Genomic DNA, 18099 nt, shown 5'->3' on the forward strand with positions numbered 1-18099 from the left:
CTAATGTGTCTATATACAGCATTTAGCAAGGATGTGCACAATTTTAACAGCATTGTGAAAATATAAGAATTATCAAGCAGACTTTGCAAAGAGTAAATGTATCAAGTTTAATAAGCCACTTAATGAATATGAGGCCTTGTGATTTTTTTGTGAGACGATGTTGTGTCATCATCACTTTAATGATCTTGGCCTTAATTGGAAAATATGAGGTTAGCAGAAAGGTTTCTACACAATCAGTTTTGCTCCGGCCCTTTGTTCTTGTATTCAGTGTGTAACCATCCTTTCGTCTGTGAGAATATCCTGTAGTCAGAATATATAGTTGTAAATTAAATCTTGTGAATCCGATCAAATGGGAGCAGTAGGTTATGCTGTGTTGGTATGGAATCCGTCTGAGAGCTCTCTTGCAAGTCCTTAAGTATTTATTCTTGTGTATGGGATGGTAGTATTCTTGACACTGAGTCAGACAGATTAGAGAGAATTGAGCGCACTGTAGACTCACTCCAGTCCTGAGGAGGTGCATGTTGGAGATCTCCTCTTTCAGATGAGGTGTTGAACAAAGTCCCTTGCCATCTCTGGTGAACAAAGAAGTTTCTTGGACACTGTATGAAGAAAGGTAACGGAGTTCTGTTAGATGTCCTGGCTAAAATTAATCCTTTAAGTAATATGACAGATTTCTGTTTTGGCGGAGTTTGGTATGTAAAAATAGACTGTCACATTTCCCATGTTGCAACAATGACTCCATTACATAGCACTTCATTATCTTCAAAGCACTTTCAAATGGCTTGACGGTTGGAAAGTTGCTATCAAAATGTTGTATTTATGTAAGACATTTCCAACAAAAAAAAAAGACAGTTTGGAGTAGAATCCAAAGAAATAATTCAGTTCACGGTTACTGATTTTAAAGTTATTTTTCTTAGTCATTTTTTAAATCACTTATAGAGTCATAGAGATGTACAGCATGGAAACAGACCCTTCGATCCAACCCGTCCATGCCGACCAGATATCCCAACCCAATCTAGTCCCACCTGCCAGCACCCGGCCCATATCCCTCCACTTGCAACATGAAAGAATTTATAATTTACAAAGATTGAGTTTGGCATGAAGATATTCAGTTACCTGATAATCATTTGTTTTGGCTCATTTGTAGTGTTTTTAATGTTTGTGTTTTTTTTGTTTCCACAAGAAAATGTATATGCAAAGCTTTGGAAGACTGTGGAGCTGCCTTTGAACAGCGTTGTGCCTGTTAAGGTGAAAGAAGTGATAAATCCTGGCATTTTATTTGTTCACATTATTGGATCTCCAGGTAATAAAGCATACTGTAACTGGCAGATGCTTAACATATTTATGTTATGCTGCACATTTATCAAATGAGAAGTTGTATTAGAATTTCAGTTTTGAAGCTTCATCCATAAACCTTTCGGTCCCCTGTAGCAAAAAGGAGTTCAGAGCTAATTGCAAAGATCGTTTTTTTTATTTTATGTTTTTGTTTAGAAAAGAAATATATGGGCTGAAATGAGAACATGCTGTTTTAAAATTATTGATTGTAAGGGTGGTTGTATGTTTTGAAAGCAAGTAATTTGACACCCATTGCCAGTGTAATCAATTGCTTGAATGAGGTGCAGGTGACTTGGAGCTGGAAGGGTGTACAGATGCAGCTTTTGTTGGTAAGAAGTTGTTGATTGGTATATGAACATGTGACGTGTTTTTGATGATAGACCTTTCACCCGCCAACAAATGTAAGACTGGTTCTTGAACATTCAGCGTGGAGCTGGAAACAAGTTACAGAATGCAAGAGAGAGAGGTGTTCAGTTCTTCCCCTAACTTAGAAATGTTTTTTTTTTGTCCATAAACCTGAAGAAAAATAGTTGTAAATTGATTAATCAGAGTTTCCATGCATGAACTGGCCACCTTGAGTCTCGTGCCCACCATTGGAAGCATCTGAAGAAAGATGACCGAAGGGGTGTGTTGGGCAAAAGTGAGTACTGCAGATGTTGGAGATCTTCTTAGGATCTTCTCAACAACAGAACCTGGAAGCAAAGACTATTGAAATGTCTTTCCAAATTTACCCCATTGTCCATAGCCTACTGTACCCAGCTTGTTTTTGTCTGTGCCTAAAGGGCACTTATAAAGGGATTGGAGTTTAATTAGTAGTACATGCTGATGGTTTATAACTGTTCAACTGGAGTCTAATTACTTATAATGAATAGTGATTCTTATTCACTACAAAAATCTGGTCTGTGCTGTCTATCAATATGGGTTTGGAAGTCAGGATATTGGGGAACTTGGAGTTCTTGATAAAAACTTCAACTTTTGTGATGTCTCCTGGAATAACAGGCCTCAGTTTACAGAGCATTAGTACAGTCTACAATATGTTACAACAATATTTCTGAATTTCTAGCATCACTGCTTTGAAGTTAAGTTAAACAACATTTCTTGGAATTAGCCAGAATGTATACAATTGGCTCGCCTAAAGTATTGATTCCAGCAGAGCAGTTCGTTAAATAATGGGATAGATTTCAGTGTGAATTTGAAAACAAAAATCAGAAATTGCTTCGGATCCTCCATTTGTTGAGTATGAATTTGGTTTGGGGATAACAGCTACTATCTCCTACTAGTTAAGTTTATTGCCAGTGGCAAAACATACTCTGAGCATTTGGGATTCAAGGGAATAAACTTAGTGTATTAATTGCATGTGGATATAAGCAGTTTCTCCTTACCTTATTACTTCAGACCTCCCAATATGTGGACTGCTTTTGAAAATATATATATATATTAACTGGGCATTTTGTTCCTTTAAATACTGATTTCTGCGGTTGGTCTTTTGTTCAGTTCCTGGCAGAATTCATAATATGTTTGTCAATACTCTGAGCTAGATCTCTCTTCACACTCTTAGTTGTCCAACATGGGAAGCTGTAACAAGGTGTTTCACAGGAGTGTAATCAGACAGATGTTGACATAAAGCCAAAGGAGGAGATCTTAGAATGCGTTATCATAGAGGTGGTTTAAGAAACTCTTAATGGTGGGAGAAGGGAGAGGGTAAAGGATGGAAATTCACAGCATGTGGCATGTATAAATGAAGACCTTGCTGCCAATCATTAGGTGAGGGGAATGAGCATAGAGGATTTAAGGAAGTTGGGAGTATGGAGAGGCAAAGTCATGGAAGGATTTGGAAGTTTTAAATTGGTGGTATTAAAAGGATAGAATGTGGTCTTTTAACATCCTTCATTCTCACTATCCAAGCCCTTGAACACCACTTCTTTTGAGGGAAACAGCAATTTTCATGTCCTTTTGTCTTTGCTGTTCATATTGTGGTCTCCCTGGGAGAACAAGCATAGACTGGATGACCATGTTCTGACATGTATTAGTTCACTCTGCAAGCCTGACCCTGAGTTCCTGTTAATTATCATTTCAACTCTTCACCTGGCTGCCATTCTTATATTAAGTCCTTGTCCTGCATTGATGTTTCAGTGCAAGATCAAGGTGCCTGCATCGGTAGTTCCAAGCACCTTTTATGGACATAAGACTTGGGCTTTAAGATCTGGATGTTTTTCATATCTTTTGGCTTTCTTTCATGTTTTGTTTTGTCAAAATTCTGGTTTTGTAACCAAGATGATGTCGGAAAATGGTGACTTTGAACACTTTTTCACTGTAATGTACTCGTATACATCTACTTGAGTACACGTGACAATAAAAATCTAATTATCTTTCAGCTCAGCACTCCAGTTTCTACATTGAGTTCAAAATTTAAAATCAGAACCTCCATTTTTTTTTATCATTGCTGATTCAATCTTACTCCGTTGAATCAGTTTCTTTCTTTCTATTTATGTTGCATGTTAGACAGTTGCTTTCTAGTATTTTGTATCTCATTTAAACATCATTTGTTGACCCTACCTCTTACTGATCTCTTATGAAAACTTTTTTTGTCATTTAAACAGACCTGCCCTTCATCTTATCACAGATTTTCTCTTTTTTTTTCCACAGCCTGTTGGCTGAAAACCTATTGCTGGTGAAAGTTAATTGGCATGAAATTTAAAATAAGTTTCTCTCCATAAATGCTGCATGAATGCTGAATATTTCCAGCATTTCAGATTTCCAGCATCTGAAGCATTTTGCTTTTAGTTTTTTTGTTGCCTGTTTCTGCTCCTGATGTGTTGTCCTGCATTCCTCATGAGACCAGCGTTGCTCAAGCTAGAGTGAAGGGTATGCCAAGCTATGTGTTTATAGATTGTGATTGAATGTAATGATGCTTCTGATATCCATCACCAACTCATGGATGCCCAATTTTGAGCTGTTAGACCTTTTCTAAATATATGTTCCCCCTGCTGTCCAAAAGTAGAGTGTTCCTGTGAAATCTTTCGTAAGCCGAAATGGCATAAAGTGAAGAAGCAATTACTTTTCTTGTAAAAGTGGAAATCCTCTTTGGATTTCTTTAGGTTAGGTAGGTCTTTTGTACAAGTGAAGTGGCATAAAGCGAACTTAGGAAAAATGGGGGAATACCTATATATTCTAGTTAACAATGCTATCTTCAGTGGAATAATGACTTCCTCTTTAGGGGGCATACAATACTGCCATGGACTGATACGTCTGTGACAGGTAGCTTGGTGAGGGTCTTTTGGTTCCCTGATGACTTGTAGGAAGTCCAGTCTGGCAAATGTGCCCTTCTGAGCTTGATCTGCCATTATAGTGCTGTCAGTGACATTTGATACAAATGCTTTTAGAAGTCCAAGTAATGCAATAGCTTGAGATTGGGTTTCTTTATTTTATGAGGAGAAAGTGAGGTCTGCAGATGCTGAAGATCAGAGATGGAAATGTGTTGCTGGAAAAGCGCAGCAGGTCAGGCAGCATCTAGGGAACAGGAGAATCGACGTTTCGGGCATTAGCCCTTCTTCAGGGCATTTCTTCAGCCCTTTCCTGAAGAAGGGCTAATGCCCGAAACGTCGATTCTCCTGTTCCCTAGATGCTGCCTGACCTGCTGCGCTTTTCCAGCAACACATTTCCATTTCTTTATTTTATTTCAAGTCATATGATATGCCAAATGACAGAGTATCTATGTCTCATTAAAAGGCGAGTCCACTGCCTGATTGGGATAAGCATTTCCATTGTAACGTTAATCAAGATCCTACTGTGTTTCTTCCCATTTGCAGAAATTATCTCTAATGTTAAATAATGTTCTACTTTGCCTATATCAGCATGATATCTCTTTCCGTGCCTAATGTCGACTCTCGGTCTGAGCAGCTCTGAATTAAGTATCTGGACTCTGATTTCCAGCATCTGCAGTCCTCACTTTTGCCGATCTATTCAACATGGTTTGTTTGAACCTTTGAAGTGCTTCAGTCAGGTCTCACCCCTGTAACAGACTCTCAGCCTGCTGTATACATATATGCACTTCTAATTCAATCTCCACAACATGAGTAGGTGAGTTGGCGCTTGTGGAGTTGAGATCATTTAGAAAAGCATTGAAGAAGTGAGGTGAAGAATGCATGTGTTCTGGTTGACTCACGTCTGGAAAATATTGTACTACGTATTTCCAGGTAAAGGGAATTTGTCATTATTCTCAGGACAAGAATATAAACCAAAAGAAAATCTACAATCTTTCAGTTTATGGGAATTGTGGCAAGGAAAACTGTTCTCCCATTCTTGGCAATATAGACAGAAAATAAACCAGACAAGAACAAACAAGAAAACTGTATCCAAGAGGTTAAGAAACAAATGGAATTTTGTAGTTAGCAAGGAATATATGCTCAAGGTGGGCTGTGGCTATATAGTTCAGAATTTAGTGCTAATGCATGAAATGCAAATTTTGCTTTGAAATAAACTGAAGTTAGTTTGGCCACCTGACCACTTAACTTAAAATTGCAAGTGTTCTTTTCCAGAAAATAAAGATGTGATTTTTACTGTCCCTCACAGACTTGCAACCACAGATTCTCCTCTGGATTGGACGATATCAGGGAATCAAGAATCCTGCATAGTTCCCTAGCCATATATATGGAATTGTAGTTGACACTGCATGGCAGAACCTCAGTAATTTGCTGAATTCAATAAGAACCAGGATTTAAGCTATAATAGGACAGTCTAAATCCCCACAGCTGATGGAGACCCAGGAGTAATTGGGTCAAAGGAAGAATGGGTATACTTTTGACAGTAGATATGGCTAACAGTGGAACATTTCTAGACCTTGGTATAGGGAGAGTTGTTAGGTGTGAGATTGAGCAGCACTAAAAGTTGACTTCTCCTTGCTACCTTTGCTGGATTACAGTCCTGTGTATCCATATATGTTTGGTTGTCAAGCTTCCACCCTTGACGCAACATAACCTGTCTGCAGATGTACCTGAGTGGAAAACTCATCCATACATTGTTCAGGGAATACTTGAAGAGAGTCATATATTGACTGGAGGACAGATTTCATGCTGCTTTGTCTCTTGCTGAATTATGACCAAGTCTAACAGGATTTGGATATCAAGAGCAGAATAACAGCTAGCTAATTTCAAGCTATCCTGTATTGATCTTTACCCTGCAGAGAAGGCAAAAGTATATTCTATAGCTAGTGAAGAAGACTCAAGGAGGTTTTCTGGAAGTACATGTATCAAGGGTTTAGCAATTTAATATTGAGGTGCATGTAGAAAGGCATGCATTCCATGTTACTAGTAATGATGTTACGACCTGATGCTGAATGATAAACAATTTCATATTATGCCCAGGAGATTAAGGCACTCAGACAATGCATTTGTTGAGATGCGTTGCTCATCAGGGAGCATCCATCACCTAAAAAGGCTTCAAAGCATTAATTCTAATGAAGTTTTCACCAATGTCTGATCTTCATGCAGAAAACTAAATTGAATGTTCATGATGGCAATTGAGAGCTGTGAAATTTGAGAGACAAGTCTGGTAATCGGGACTTGACTAAATTGAATTGGTAATCTCTTATTAGCTCTCACAAACTAATTAGATTTGATCTCAATACTTCGAACAAAGAATTTCTTCTTACATTTTGTTATCAATAATTATTTCCAAATCTCATGTCATACCTTCTGCAAGTTATTGATTTTTGGATTGACTCTCTTTGGGGAGAACTTCTTTAACTTTCCTGATGACCTGCCACAAACTTTTAAAAGGTTGGTGGAAATTCTGGAATAACGTTTGACTAGAAATTTCTCAGTGTCAAGTGGGTTATTAGATCACAGCAAGTTAGTTGTCAGTTGTATACACAGTTTGATAACTTCCATGAAACTGTCAGAGACGTGTAAGACTATTGATTCTGCTTGTTTCATGCTACCATTCAGCATGAATTTCTGCCTGTAGGTTACGGCAATTTGCATCATGTCCCTGGATATCTGCTCATATTCCTTTGAAGTCACAGTGAGCGACTCGGGGCTCTGTGAAATTTACCTCTGTAATAAGTTTCCAGTATATGTTCAATAAAGGAGGTTAATATGAAATGGAAAATCTTCCTTTTCAGTGCTCTCTTACTGTAATCGTATCATGCAATTGACAAGCATTTTGGACTTTAGGATGATTTTAAAATCGAATTGAGTTCATGATATGGATATTTTAGTCTTTTCGAATCCAATTGTGTTTAGTTTGAGGTAATATGCTCCATTCAAAATATTTGGAAATTGTATTCCATCAAGAATTCATTTCCTGTCAAAAGTGGTGCATATATTTTGTTCTTCAAAGTTAGTCTGGCCACCACTTTTCAGTGTGAGTTTAAACGTTTACCCTGTTGTTCACATTAATTTGATTTAGAGCCCAAATGAAAATTTATTCTTTATATTCACCATTCCAGTAAGAAGGACTTTTGGTTTCACCTTCAGCATTACCTAAAATTTCTTTGTAGTCTTATTTGGATCATGAAATTTCCATCTTAAGTGCCCCACTGAAAGTAGAACTAGAATATGACATTAACAATATAGATACTTGCAGAGTTCTAATCAATTATGCTGCTTACACAGCAAAATAGGAAATCCTGGCAGTTATTTGTTTCCTATGGTGTGAGAATCCAAGCCAATTCAGTATCTGAGCAGCAGGTAGCAAAACAGATGGCTGACTTGCCTTTCTAAGCTATCATCTTATGTGGGGGAGAAAGCTCGGTGAGTGGCTCAGTGGTTAGCACTGCTGCCTCACAACACCAAGGTCCCAGGTTCGATTCCAGCCTCGGGCGACTGTGTGGAGTTTGCACGTTCTCCCCGTCTCTGCGTGATTTGCTCCGGTTTCCTCCCACAGTCCAAAGATGTGCAGGTTAGGTGAATTGGCCATGCGAAATTGCCAATAGTATTAGGTGCATTAGTCAGAGGAAAATGGGTCTGGGTGGGTTACTCTGCAGAGGGTCGGTGTGGAATGGTTGGGCCGAAGGGCCTGTTTCCATACTGTAGGGAATCTAATCTAATCTTAACTCCTCAGTTGTTGGTAAGATTTTGGAGTCCATTATTAAGAATGAGATTGTAGAGCACATGGAAGTGCAGTGTAAAATACGTTGAGTCAACATGGCTTTGTCAAGAGGAGGTTATGTCTGACAAATCTGTTGGAATTCTTGGAGGAGGTAATAAGCAAGTTGGACAGAGGAGAGTCAGTGTAATGATCTATTCAGATTTCCAAAAGGCTTTTGATAAGGTGCCACACAAGAGACTACTACATAAGATAAGAACACATGGAGTTAGGGGTATGGTACTGGCACAGATAGAGGATTGGCTGATTGGCAGAAGGCAGCTGGTGACTCGTGGAGTTCCACAGGGGTCAGTTTTGGGACCACAAACTACTCTCAATCTTGGCAAAGGAGCTGAGGGCCTTGTTGCTAAGTCTGCAGATGACACAAAGATAATTGGTAGGTAGGTAGTATTGAGGAAGCATGGATGCTGCAAAAGGCCTTCGACAGGCTAGGACAGTGGGGAGAAAATTTGCAGATGGAATGTGTGAAAGTGTGAGTTTATGCACTTTGCTGCAAGATTGACAAAGTATTTTCTCTGGAGTGGGAGAGTCCAGAATTACAGGACATAGCTTTTGGGTGAGTGGGAAAGATATAAAAAGGTGCTAATGGGCAACTTTTTCACGCACAGGGTGGTGTGAGTATGGAATGAGCTGCCAGAGGACGTGGTGGAGGCTGCTACAATTACAACATTTAAAAGGCATCTGGATGGGTATATGAATTGGAAGGGTTTAGAGGGATATGAGCCAAGTGCTGGCAAATAGTTTAGGTTGGGATATCTGGTAAGCATGGATGAGTTGGACTGAATGGTCTGGGTCCATGCTGTTCATCTCTATGACTGAGTTGTCTAATTAATTTCTGTACTTGAGTATGTGCTAACAGAGCCATGGTTTGTAATAGTATTACCAAGCAACTCTTGATGAAAATGTTTGTGTATATGAATTAACCTCTTTAGCATTTATTAACAGGTATGTCTCTAAGATTAAAAAGCCTCCTTGTCACACCAAAAAGCCCATAATTGTCTATTTTTCTTTGCTCATAATTCTAATCCCTAATACTAAGGATCAATCTTTGCTGCTTTACAGCATTTACTCAATTTGAAATTCTACCTAATTTCTCAAAAACCAGAATTTGTCACTGTACAAATGTCATCATCTTAACAGAAGAGTACAGTTTAAACACAATTTGAATTGGATTATACCATTGTAGTAATGGTACATCATGTTAGCTCCATATCAGAAACATTGTAATCCATTATAAAACATAAATGGTTTCAGGGAAGCTTTTCTATGAATATATCCTTTTGTATCATTAGTAGACTAAATAAGGATTATTTAAAAGGCTGCCAAATTAGATCATTTTAGACCCTTGTCACATAGCAACCTTTCCTATGTAATCCAAATTGTGCCTGCTTTATTTTGAGGCAAAACAGGGTACAGCAGAGAATCTGAAGTGTACATATTAACTGATAGTTTGTGTAATATTGAGTACCACGTTTGTGTTTGAATTTTAAAACAAAGTTTCATGAAGTTAGGGTGTAAACTTCCACGTGCTTAGTTATGTGACTAAGTGTCATGTTGATACGTTAATTGTTTCGAGTTCAAGGATTTCCCCCACTGAATTAGTAAACAGTCCAGCAAATGTTTTCAAGTCATAGAGATGTATAGCACAGAAACAGACCCTTTGGTCCAACTTGTCCATGCTGACCAGATATCCTCTAGTCCTATTTTCTAGCACTTCGCCCATATCCCTTTAAATCCTTGCTATTCGTATACCTGCCCAGATGCCTTTTAAATGGTGTAATTGTGCCAGCCTCCTCCACTTCCTCTGGCTGCGCATTCCACACACACACCATCCTGTGTAAAAAAAAAAGTTGTCCCTTAAGTCCCTTTTGTATCTTTCCCCTGTCACCCGAAACCTATGCCCTCCAGTTCTGGACTCCCCCACCCCAGAGAAAAGACCTCCTGAACTGGTTGTCAGCCAAGCTTCTTTTGCACCAAATTCAATATATGGGAGCAAAATCATTAAGTTCTAACGATGTGCTTATAATATTTTAAGAATACTGTTGAACTGCTTTTGATCTCTGCATTCTCCAGTAATGCGCTACTGTCCTGCCAAAGCAGTCATTTTACAATGTTCTTTGCATCGGTCACAAACTCAAGTTCAGCCCTTTCAGTAAAAATGGTTTTCTTTCTTTCTCTGATGTGCAGAATGGAAGCCAAAACTGCATCCACAGTCGCAGTCTTACAAGTCTTTGGGTTCACCATTACATCTGAAATATTTGCCATTAAATATTCAGTCTAGGCTGTTGGGTCGTCCAAGTGCTGGTCTTTGCTTTCTACCCATTTCCACTTATGAACTGACTCATCTTCTGAACTCGACATGCATTTGCATGGTTAATGTTCATTATGTATCATTTGTCTTCCAGAGTTTTAGTTTTAACCTTTAAATTCAGTCATTTACATTTTCTGAAAGGAACATTTAAACAAAGATTTTTTTCCCCTTCTGCAGATTTGAAGAAATTGTATTTGCTGAATGCAGAGTTGGCTGAACACTGTGGAGCTCAACCAGACAATTCAATGTTCAGTCCTGAGGTTGGTGATGCTTGTTGTGCAAGACTTGAAGGTAATTTAAACAGATTCCTTAAATTAATATTCAAAAAGATCACAGAAGCACCTTTTTGAGATGTTTATTTCAATGATGTATGTAGGTCATTCTACATTTTGTATTTGATCTTAATGTGTATTTACTGAATTGATGTGTGAATGTTGATATAGAAATCAAAGGTCATGATTATAGCACTGGCAAAATGACAGCAACATCTGGCCTCTACATGTGAACAGTTAACTGCAAATATCTGAGTTGCTGTCAGTGATATTCTGTATCTCTGAAGTGTGCACTGTTGCAATCTTTGTAGGTGGAATCTTTTCGAAATCATGGACTAGTAGTACATCTCACAAAGATAAAATTAACACCAAAATAAAATACAGCAGATGCTGGAAATGTGAAATAAAAATGAAAATTACGAGAAATACTCAGCTGGTCAAGTAGTTCACTGGAGACAAACCGTTCATGTTTCCAGCCTGTGATCTTTCATGATAATGATTAAGGTAAACCTTCAGCCAGGAATAATTGGGCTTTAATGGTAAACTAATCCACATGTACTTTTCAAAATCTATTTTTGTCCCAGAAAAATTGGTAGCCATAAAATCTCAAAAACACTTAACATCAGCAGATTTAATATTTTTGAAGATTTGTTGATATTTTTGATTCTTCTTCAGCCTGTGTATGTATGAACCAATCTGTAATTCACTTTCCACACCATGATTTAAATGCTTTTATATACTGTATTCTTCTGTTACTTTGCATTTAGGTGAACAGCTTGTTTGCTTGATATCCTGTTGCTAGATGCCACAGATATCCTGTAAAAGATGCCTATTTGAAATGGATGTTGAGAAAAGGATCTGTACTGTCAAACCCATAAAATCAAAAGAGAAATTTACAAGTTCTAGCAGCATCTGTAGATAGGTTAACATTTTGATTCTGGTAATTCCTCTTCAAAGCTGTCATTTGATCCATTCAATTCAAAGTGTTGTTTCTCTCGCCACAGACAGTACTGGAATTGCTGAAATTCTCAAGTACTTTGTTCTTTTCTTTCAGATCTCCAGAATCTTTAGTATTTTGTATTTAGTTTGTGAACAACTATTTGTTTTTGAGGCCTCTGTTGAGCATTTTTGCTTCACTGCTAACCCCAAATTCCCGGCCATTGTTTTATCAAATGGTCAGTCAACAACCTATTCCTTTTGCTACTTGTCATTTGCACAGCTTCAGTAATTACATTGTACTGAAGAGACACATGAGAGGAGGAGTTTTTCCGGATGTTACAGTTGCTGGCAGCTCAACAGTTAGAAAAGTGTCATCATTGTGAGAATTAATTGGTATGTCTGGTTAGAGCTGAGATTCTGAATCAAATTGGAATTAGTAGAAAGAAACTGAAAACTTGTCATTCCGTTGCAGCATATAGCACCTTTTTTTTTGGTGCACTGCTGTATCGTGATGTTAATTTCCAGATAATGCTTTGTGTGAAAAGTTTCCTCTTGTTACTTCTAAATTCCTCTTCTGGTAGTTTGAATCTGTACTCACTTGTACTGCAACCATGATTTTTTTTGCATGAATTTCTTTATAATAAACTCATTGTTATATTTTATGTAGCTCCAAATATATTTCACATCAAGGATAGGCATGGCTTTAGCATATAATTACATTTTAGTGTAGATGCAGGCCATTTGATCCACCTGATCTTTGCTAGCTTCTATGCTTCATATAATGTTTTCCCACCATGCCCCCACATAACCTCAATTTGCTTATTCCTGATTAATACACCAAACCTCCACTTAAATGTATTCCATGCTTTGTGCTTTAAGTCCACATCATAGCGAGTTCCATATTCTCATTTCACATAGTGTATTGAAAAAGTTCCTTCAGTTTCAACAGTCTGATGGTGGGAAATCAATTTTGTAAACCTGCACTTTCTCCTAACTGTGGTGTTGAAGTTTACTTTACTGCCTCTTGACTGATTATTATCCATCCTAATTGAGTTTCGCACTCTAGGTTATTTGTCAGAACTTTCTGGAAATGTACATATAAGAAAAGGTTAGGATTCTGTGGTCAAATAACACATTTCTCACACAACAGCACTTTGGCAAGACAGTGGCAGTCATTAGAGGAAAATGAGGAGTGGATGGGTTTCAAGTTCTATTCAGCTACTTTTGTGAAGTGTTTGCCTGTTAAGGAACAACACCTCATCAATCAGACTGCAAATTGAAGGAACAGCACCTCATCTTCCATCTGGGCAACCTACAACGTGGAGTTCTCCAATTTCAAATAACCTCTCTTCCACTCGACTCCCTTTCCAGCCCATTCCCCTCCCTTCCAACCCTCTCAACAGCCCTCCCTTCTAGCTACCAATCAAATTCATTCCTCTCATCAACCACCCAGGTCGCACCCTCTAACTGTGTTCACCTATCCGTACCTCACCGTCCTGCCCAACTTTAACTGCAGTTCCCCTTACTCTACCCCCCAGTCCATTCTCACGTTTTACAGGGCAGACTCTCAAAGGCCATTCAACAAAGTGGATTTTCATAGAATCGTAAAATCCTTATAATGTGGAAGCGGGGGCAATTTAGCATGGCCAGACTACCTAATTTGCACATCTTTGAACTTTGAGACAAAATCAGAGCACCTGGAGGAAACTATGCACACTCTGGGAGAATGTGCGAATTCCACACACAGTCACCTTGAGGGTGGAATTGAACCTGGGTCCCTGGTCCTGTGCAAATGTTAATAGCATGACACAAGAACTTTCAAAAGTTGATTGGAGTAGATTTCGCAAGTGGAAGGCTTGTGGAGGCGTGATCATGAGAGTTCAGAGTCATTATATGAAAGATAATAAGACTGATAAGAGTAGGGAACATGGATGAATAAATATTTTGAGGTTCTGGTCAGGAATAAAAAAAGCATCATGTATCAGATAAACAACTGGGATCAAATTAATCTCTTGAACAGTGTAAAGAGTAGGGGGTGTTCTTAAGAGGGAAATCAGGAGAGGATATGAGAATGCCTACAGTGTGGAAGTAGGCCATTGATTGCATACCATCTTCTGAAGAGCATTCCATTCAGACTCACCTTTTCCAATGGCTAATCCACCTAGCCTGCACGTTTTTGGACTGTGGGAGAAAGCAGGAGCACCCAAGGTAACCTACGCAGACAAGGAGAGAATGTGCAGTCTGCATACTGTTGCCCAAAGGTGAAATCGAACCTGGGCCCCTGGCACTGAGGCTGCAATGCCAACCACTGTGTTGCACTTTTTAGTGTTCAATTAGAATGACTCCATTGCATTTTGTGTGTGTTTGAGAGACCACATGTAGATCTAGATGAGGAGCAGAGCAAGAATAAATTCATGAAGGTAAACACAAAAATGTATCTGCGACCTTGCTGAAATACCATAACAGAAATTGGACTGCTTCCTGTTTTGGATGATTCCTTTTTTGGAGTTGGTTGGATAGGCAGTTGTTCTGAGCCAATTGAGAAATGGTCAACCTTTTAACTCCAAAAATTTGAGTGAGCTTTCATTTGGTTGGGGAGACTGGTGAGCCGGCAATTTCTCGCCGCCACACTACAAACTGTTTTACTAGCATGTTCTTGCCTCTGCTGTAGCTGTAACTATCTTTAATTTTGAACTATAAGTCTTGAGAAGGTACCTCTATCTTCAGACACCCTCTATGTACATTAGCAGTGTCCCAACTGTTCCTATGAGTTGCCAGCTACTCAATCTTGTACATTCTAATTGGCTGTCCCAGCTTTATAGCTTGCCCGTTATCCATAATTGAACGGGACTCCTGAGGGCAGCGCATTAATTCCCATTTGAAGCATTGATGCTCACATCTCAGAGATCCTTTTTTTTAAACTCAGTAAGCTCAGCACCCAAAATCAACCAATAAAATATATTTATGCTGATTCTTGTTAAAATATTCAGATGCAAATATTCCCTAATTTAATGTGTAGTAACTTCATATGGTAAACAGGTGTGATAAATACTTCTCTAAAATTAATTGTTCCATTGTGGCTGGAAAGATTAAATGCTATTTGTTACAATTCCTATTAGAGTTTTAAAACAGCACACCTACTTTGTGTTCTATTAAGGAAATCTGATCTTTGTGGTAGCATCCCTATCTCTGAACCAGAAACCTACGGGATATAGATAGAGAATGTCTACAGTGTGGAACCGGGCCCTTCAGCCCAACAAGTCCATACCGACCCTCCGAAGAGTAACCCACCCAGACCCATTCTCCTACTCTATATTTACCTCTGACTAATGCACCAAACCTATACATCCCTGAACACTAGGCAGTTTAGCATGGTCAATTCACATAACCTGCACATCTTTGGACTGTGGAAGGAAACGCAAGCAAACATGAGAGAATGTGATAACTCCGCACAGTCGCCTGAGGCTGGAATTGAACCCAGGTCCCTTGGTGCTGTGAGGCAGCAGTGCTGACCCCTGAGCCACCTATGGGTTCAGGTTCCACTTCCTCGAGGTGTGTAATAACAGTTCTGAATATGTTAATTCGAAAATACCTCTTTTTTGCTAACTGTGAAAGGAAGATCTTTCTGAAAACACTCAAGCTTAGGATTTAGAAACTGACAAGAACTATTGGAAACATTTTGCTAAAAAAGGTTTATTTGAAAGAATAATGAGATTTTGGGAGCAGAAGCAGTACTCAATTCATTTTTACCCATTCAAAACAGTTTCCAGGACACTTAACACTGACGAAAATATCTTATGTGCACCCACTGTGTCTCTCTATACAATAAAATAATTGATCAAAGCATATAGAGTCATAGAGATGTACAGCATGGAAACAGACCCTTCGGTCCAATCCGTCCATGCCGACCAGGTATCCCAACCCAATCTAGTCCCACCTTCCAGCACCCGGCCCATATCCCTCCAAACCCTTCCTATTCATATACCCATCCAAATGCCTCTTAAATGTTGCAATTGTACCAGCCTCCACCACTTCCTCTGGCAGCTCATTCCACACACGTACCACCCTCTGTGTGTAAAAGATGCCTCGTAGGTCTCTTTTATATCTTTCCCCCTCACCCTAAACCTATGCCCTCTAGTTCTGGACTCCCCAACCCAAGGAAAAAACTTTGCCAATATAACCTATCCATGCCCCTCATCATTTTGTAAACCTCAAAGGTCATCCCTCAGCCTCCGACGCTCCAGGGAAAAGAACCCCAGACTCTTCAGCCTTTCCCTATAGTTCAAATCCTCCAACCCTGGCAACATCCTTGTAAATCTTTTCTGAACCCTTTCAAGTTTCACAACATCTTTCCATTTGGAAAGAGACCAGAATTGTACGCAGTATTCCAACAGTGGCCTAACCAATGTCCAGTACAGCCGCAACATGACCTCCCAACTACTGTACTCAATACTCTGAACAATGAAAGAAATCATACCAAACACCGCCTTCACTATCCTATCTACTGTGACTCCACTTTCAAGGAGCTATGAGCCTCCACTCCAAGGTCTCTTTGTTCAGCAGCACTCCCCAGGACCTTACCATTAAGTGTATAAGTCCTGCTAAGATTTGCTTTCCCAAGATGCAGCACCTCGCATTTATCTGAATTAAACTCTGTCTTCTACCTTTGAGCCAGTTCTGTATCCAAATGGCTAGTTCTCCATGTATTCCGTGAGATATAACCTTGCTAATCAGTCTCCCATGGGGAAACTTGTCGAACGCTTTACAGAAGTCCATTTAGATCACATCTGCTGCTCTGCCCACATCAATCTTCTTTGTTACTTCTTCCAAAAACTCAATCAAGTTTGTGAGACATGATTTCCCATGCACAAAGCCATGTTGCCTATCCCTAATCAGTCTTTGCCTTTCCAAATACATGTACATCCTGTCCCTCAGGATTCCCTCCAACAAATTGCCCACCGCCGACATTAGGCTCACTGGTCTATAGTTCCCTGGTTTGTCCTTACTACCCTTCTTAAACAGTGGCACCACATTAGCCAACCTCCAATCTTCCGGCACCTTACCTGTGACTATCGATGATACAAATATCTCAGCAAGAGGCCCAGCAATCACTTCTCTAGCTTCCCACAGAGTTCTCGAGTACATCTAATCATGTGCTGGGGATTTATCCACCTTTACCTGTTTCAAGACATCCAGCACTTCCTACTCTGTAATATGGACATTTTGCAAGATGTCACCATCTATTTCCCAACAGTCTATATCTTCCATATTCTTTTCCATAGTAAAGATTGATGCCAAATACTCCCCCCCCCCCTCATTTTCTGCGGTTCCACACAAAGGCCGCCTTGCTGCTCTTTGAGGGGCTCTATTCTCTCCCTCATTACCCTTTTGTCCTTAATGTATTTGTAAAAAGTCTTTGGATTCTCCTTAATTCTATTTGTCAAAGCTATTTCATGTCCCCTTTTGCCTTCCTGATTCCCTCTTAAGTATACTCCTACTGCCTTTATACTTTTCTAAGGATTCACTTGATCGATACTGTCTATACCTGACATATGCTTCCTTCATTTTCTTAACTAAACCCTCAATTTCTTTAGTCATCCAGCATTCCCTATACCTACTAGCCTTTCCTTTCACCTTAACAGGAATATACTTTCTCTGGATTCTCGTTATCTCATTTCTGAAGGCTTTCCATTTTCCAGCCGTCCCTTTTCCTGCAAACATCTGCCCCAGTCAGCTTTCGAAGTTTCTTGCCGAATACCGTCAAAATTGGCCTTTCTCCAGTTTAGAACTTCAACTTTTAGATCCGGTCTATTCTTTTCCATCACTATTTTAAATCTAATAGAATTATGGTCGCTGGTCCCAAAGTGCTCCCCCACTGATGCCTCAGTCACCTGCCCTGCCTTATTTCCCAAGAGTAGATCAAGTTTTGCACCTTCTCTAGTATGTACATCCACATACAGAATCAGAAAATTGTCTTGTACGCACTTAATAAATTCCTCTTCATCTAAACCCTTCACACTATGGCAGTCCCAGTCTATGTTTGGAAAGTTAAAATCCCCTACTATAACCACCCTATTATTCTTACAGATAGCTGCGATCTCCTTACAAGTTTGTTTCTCAATTTCCCTCTGACTA

The 18099-nt window shown here is 39.3% G+C and overlaps 1 protein-coding gene across 1 annotated transcript in view; it reads left to right on the forward strand.

The window, feature by feature from the left end:
* The window catches only part of tdrd1 (tudor domain containing 1), a 90619-nt gene that overhangs the window by 52376 nt on the left and 20144 nt on the right, over positions 1–18099 (forward strand). The window contains exons 16-17 of the mRNA XM_043713164.1: positions 1184–1303; positions 10931–11044. Of these exons, the coding sequence (XP_043569099.1) occupies positions 1184–1303; positions 10931–11044 (234 nt within the window). The remainder of the gene's footprint in view (positions 1–1183; positions 1304–10930; positions 11045–18099) is intronic.

The sequence above is a fragment of the Chiloscyllium plagiosum genome, chromosome 22, assembly GCF_004010195.1.
Source record: "Chiloscyllium plagiosum isolate BGI_BamShark_2017 chromosome 22, ASM401019v2, whole genome shotgun sequence".
NCBI lineage: Eukaryota > Metazoa > Chordata > Chondrichthyes > Orectolobiformes > Hemiscylliidae > Chiloscyllium > Chiloscyllium plagiosum.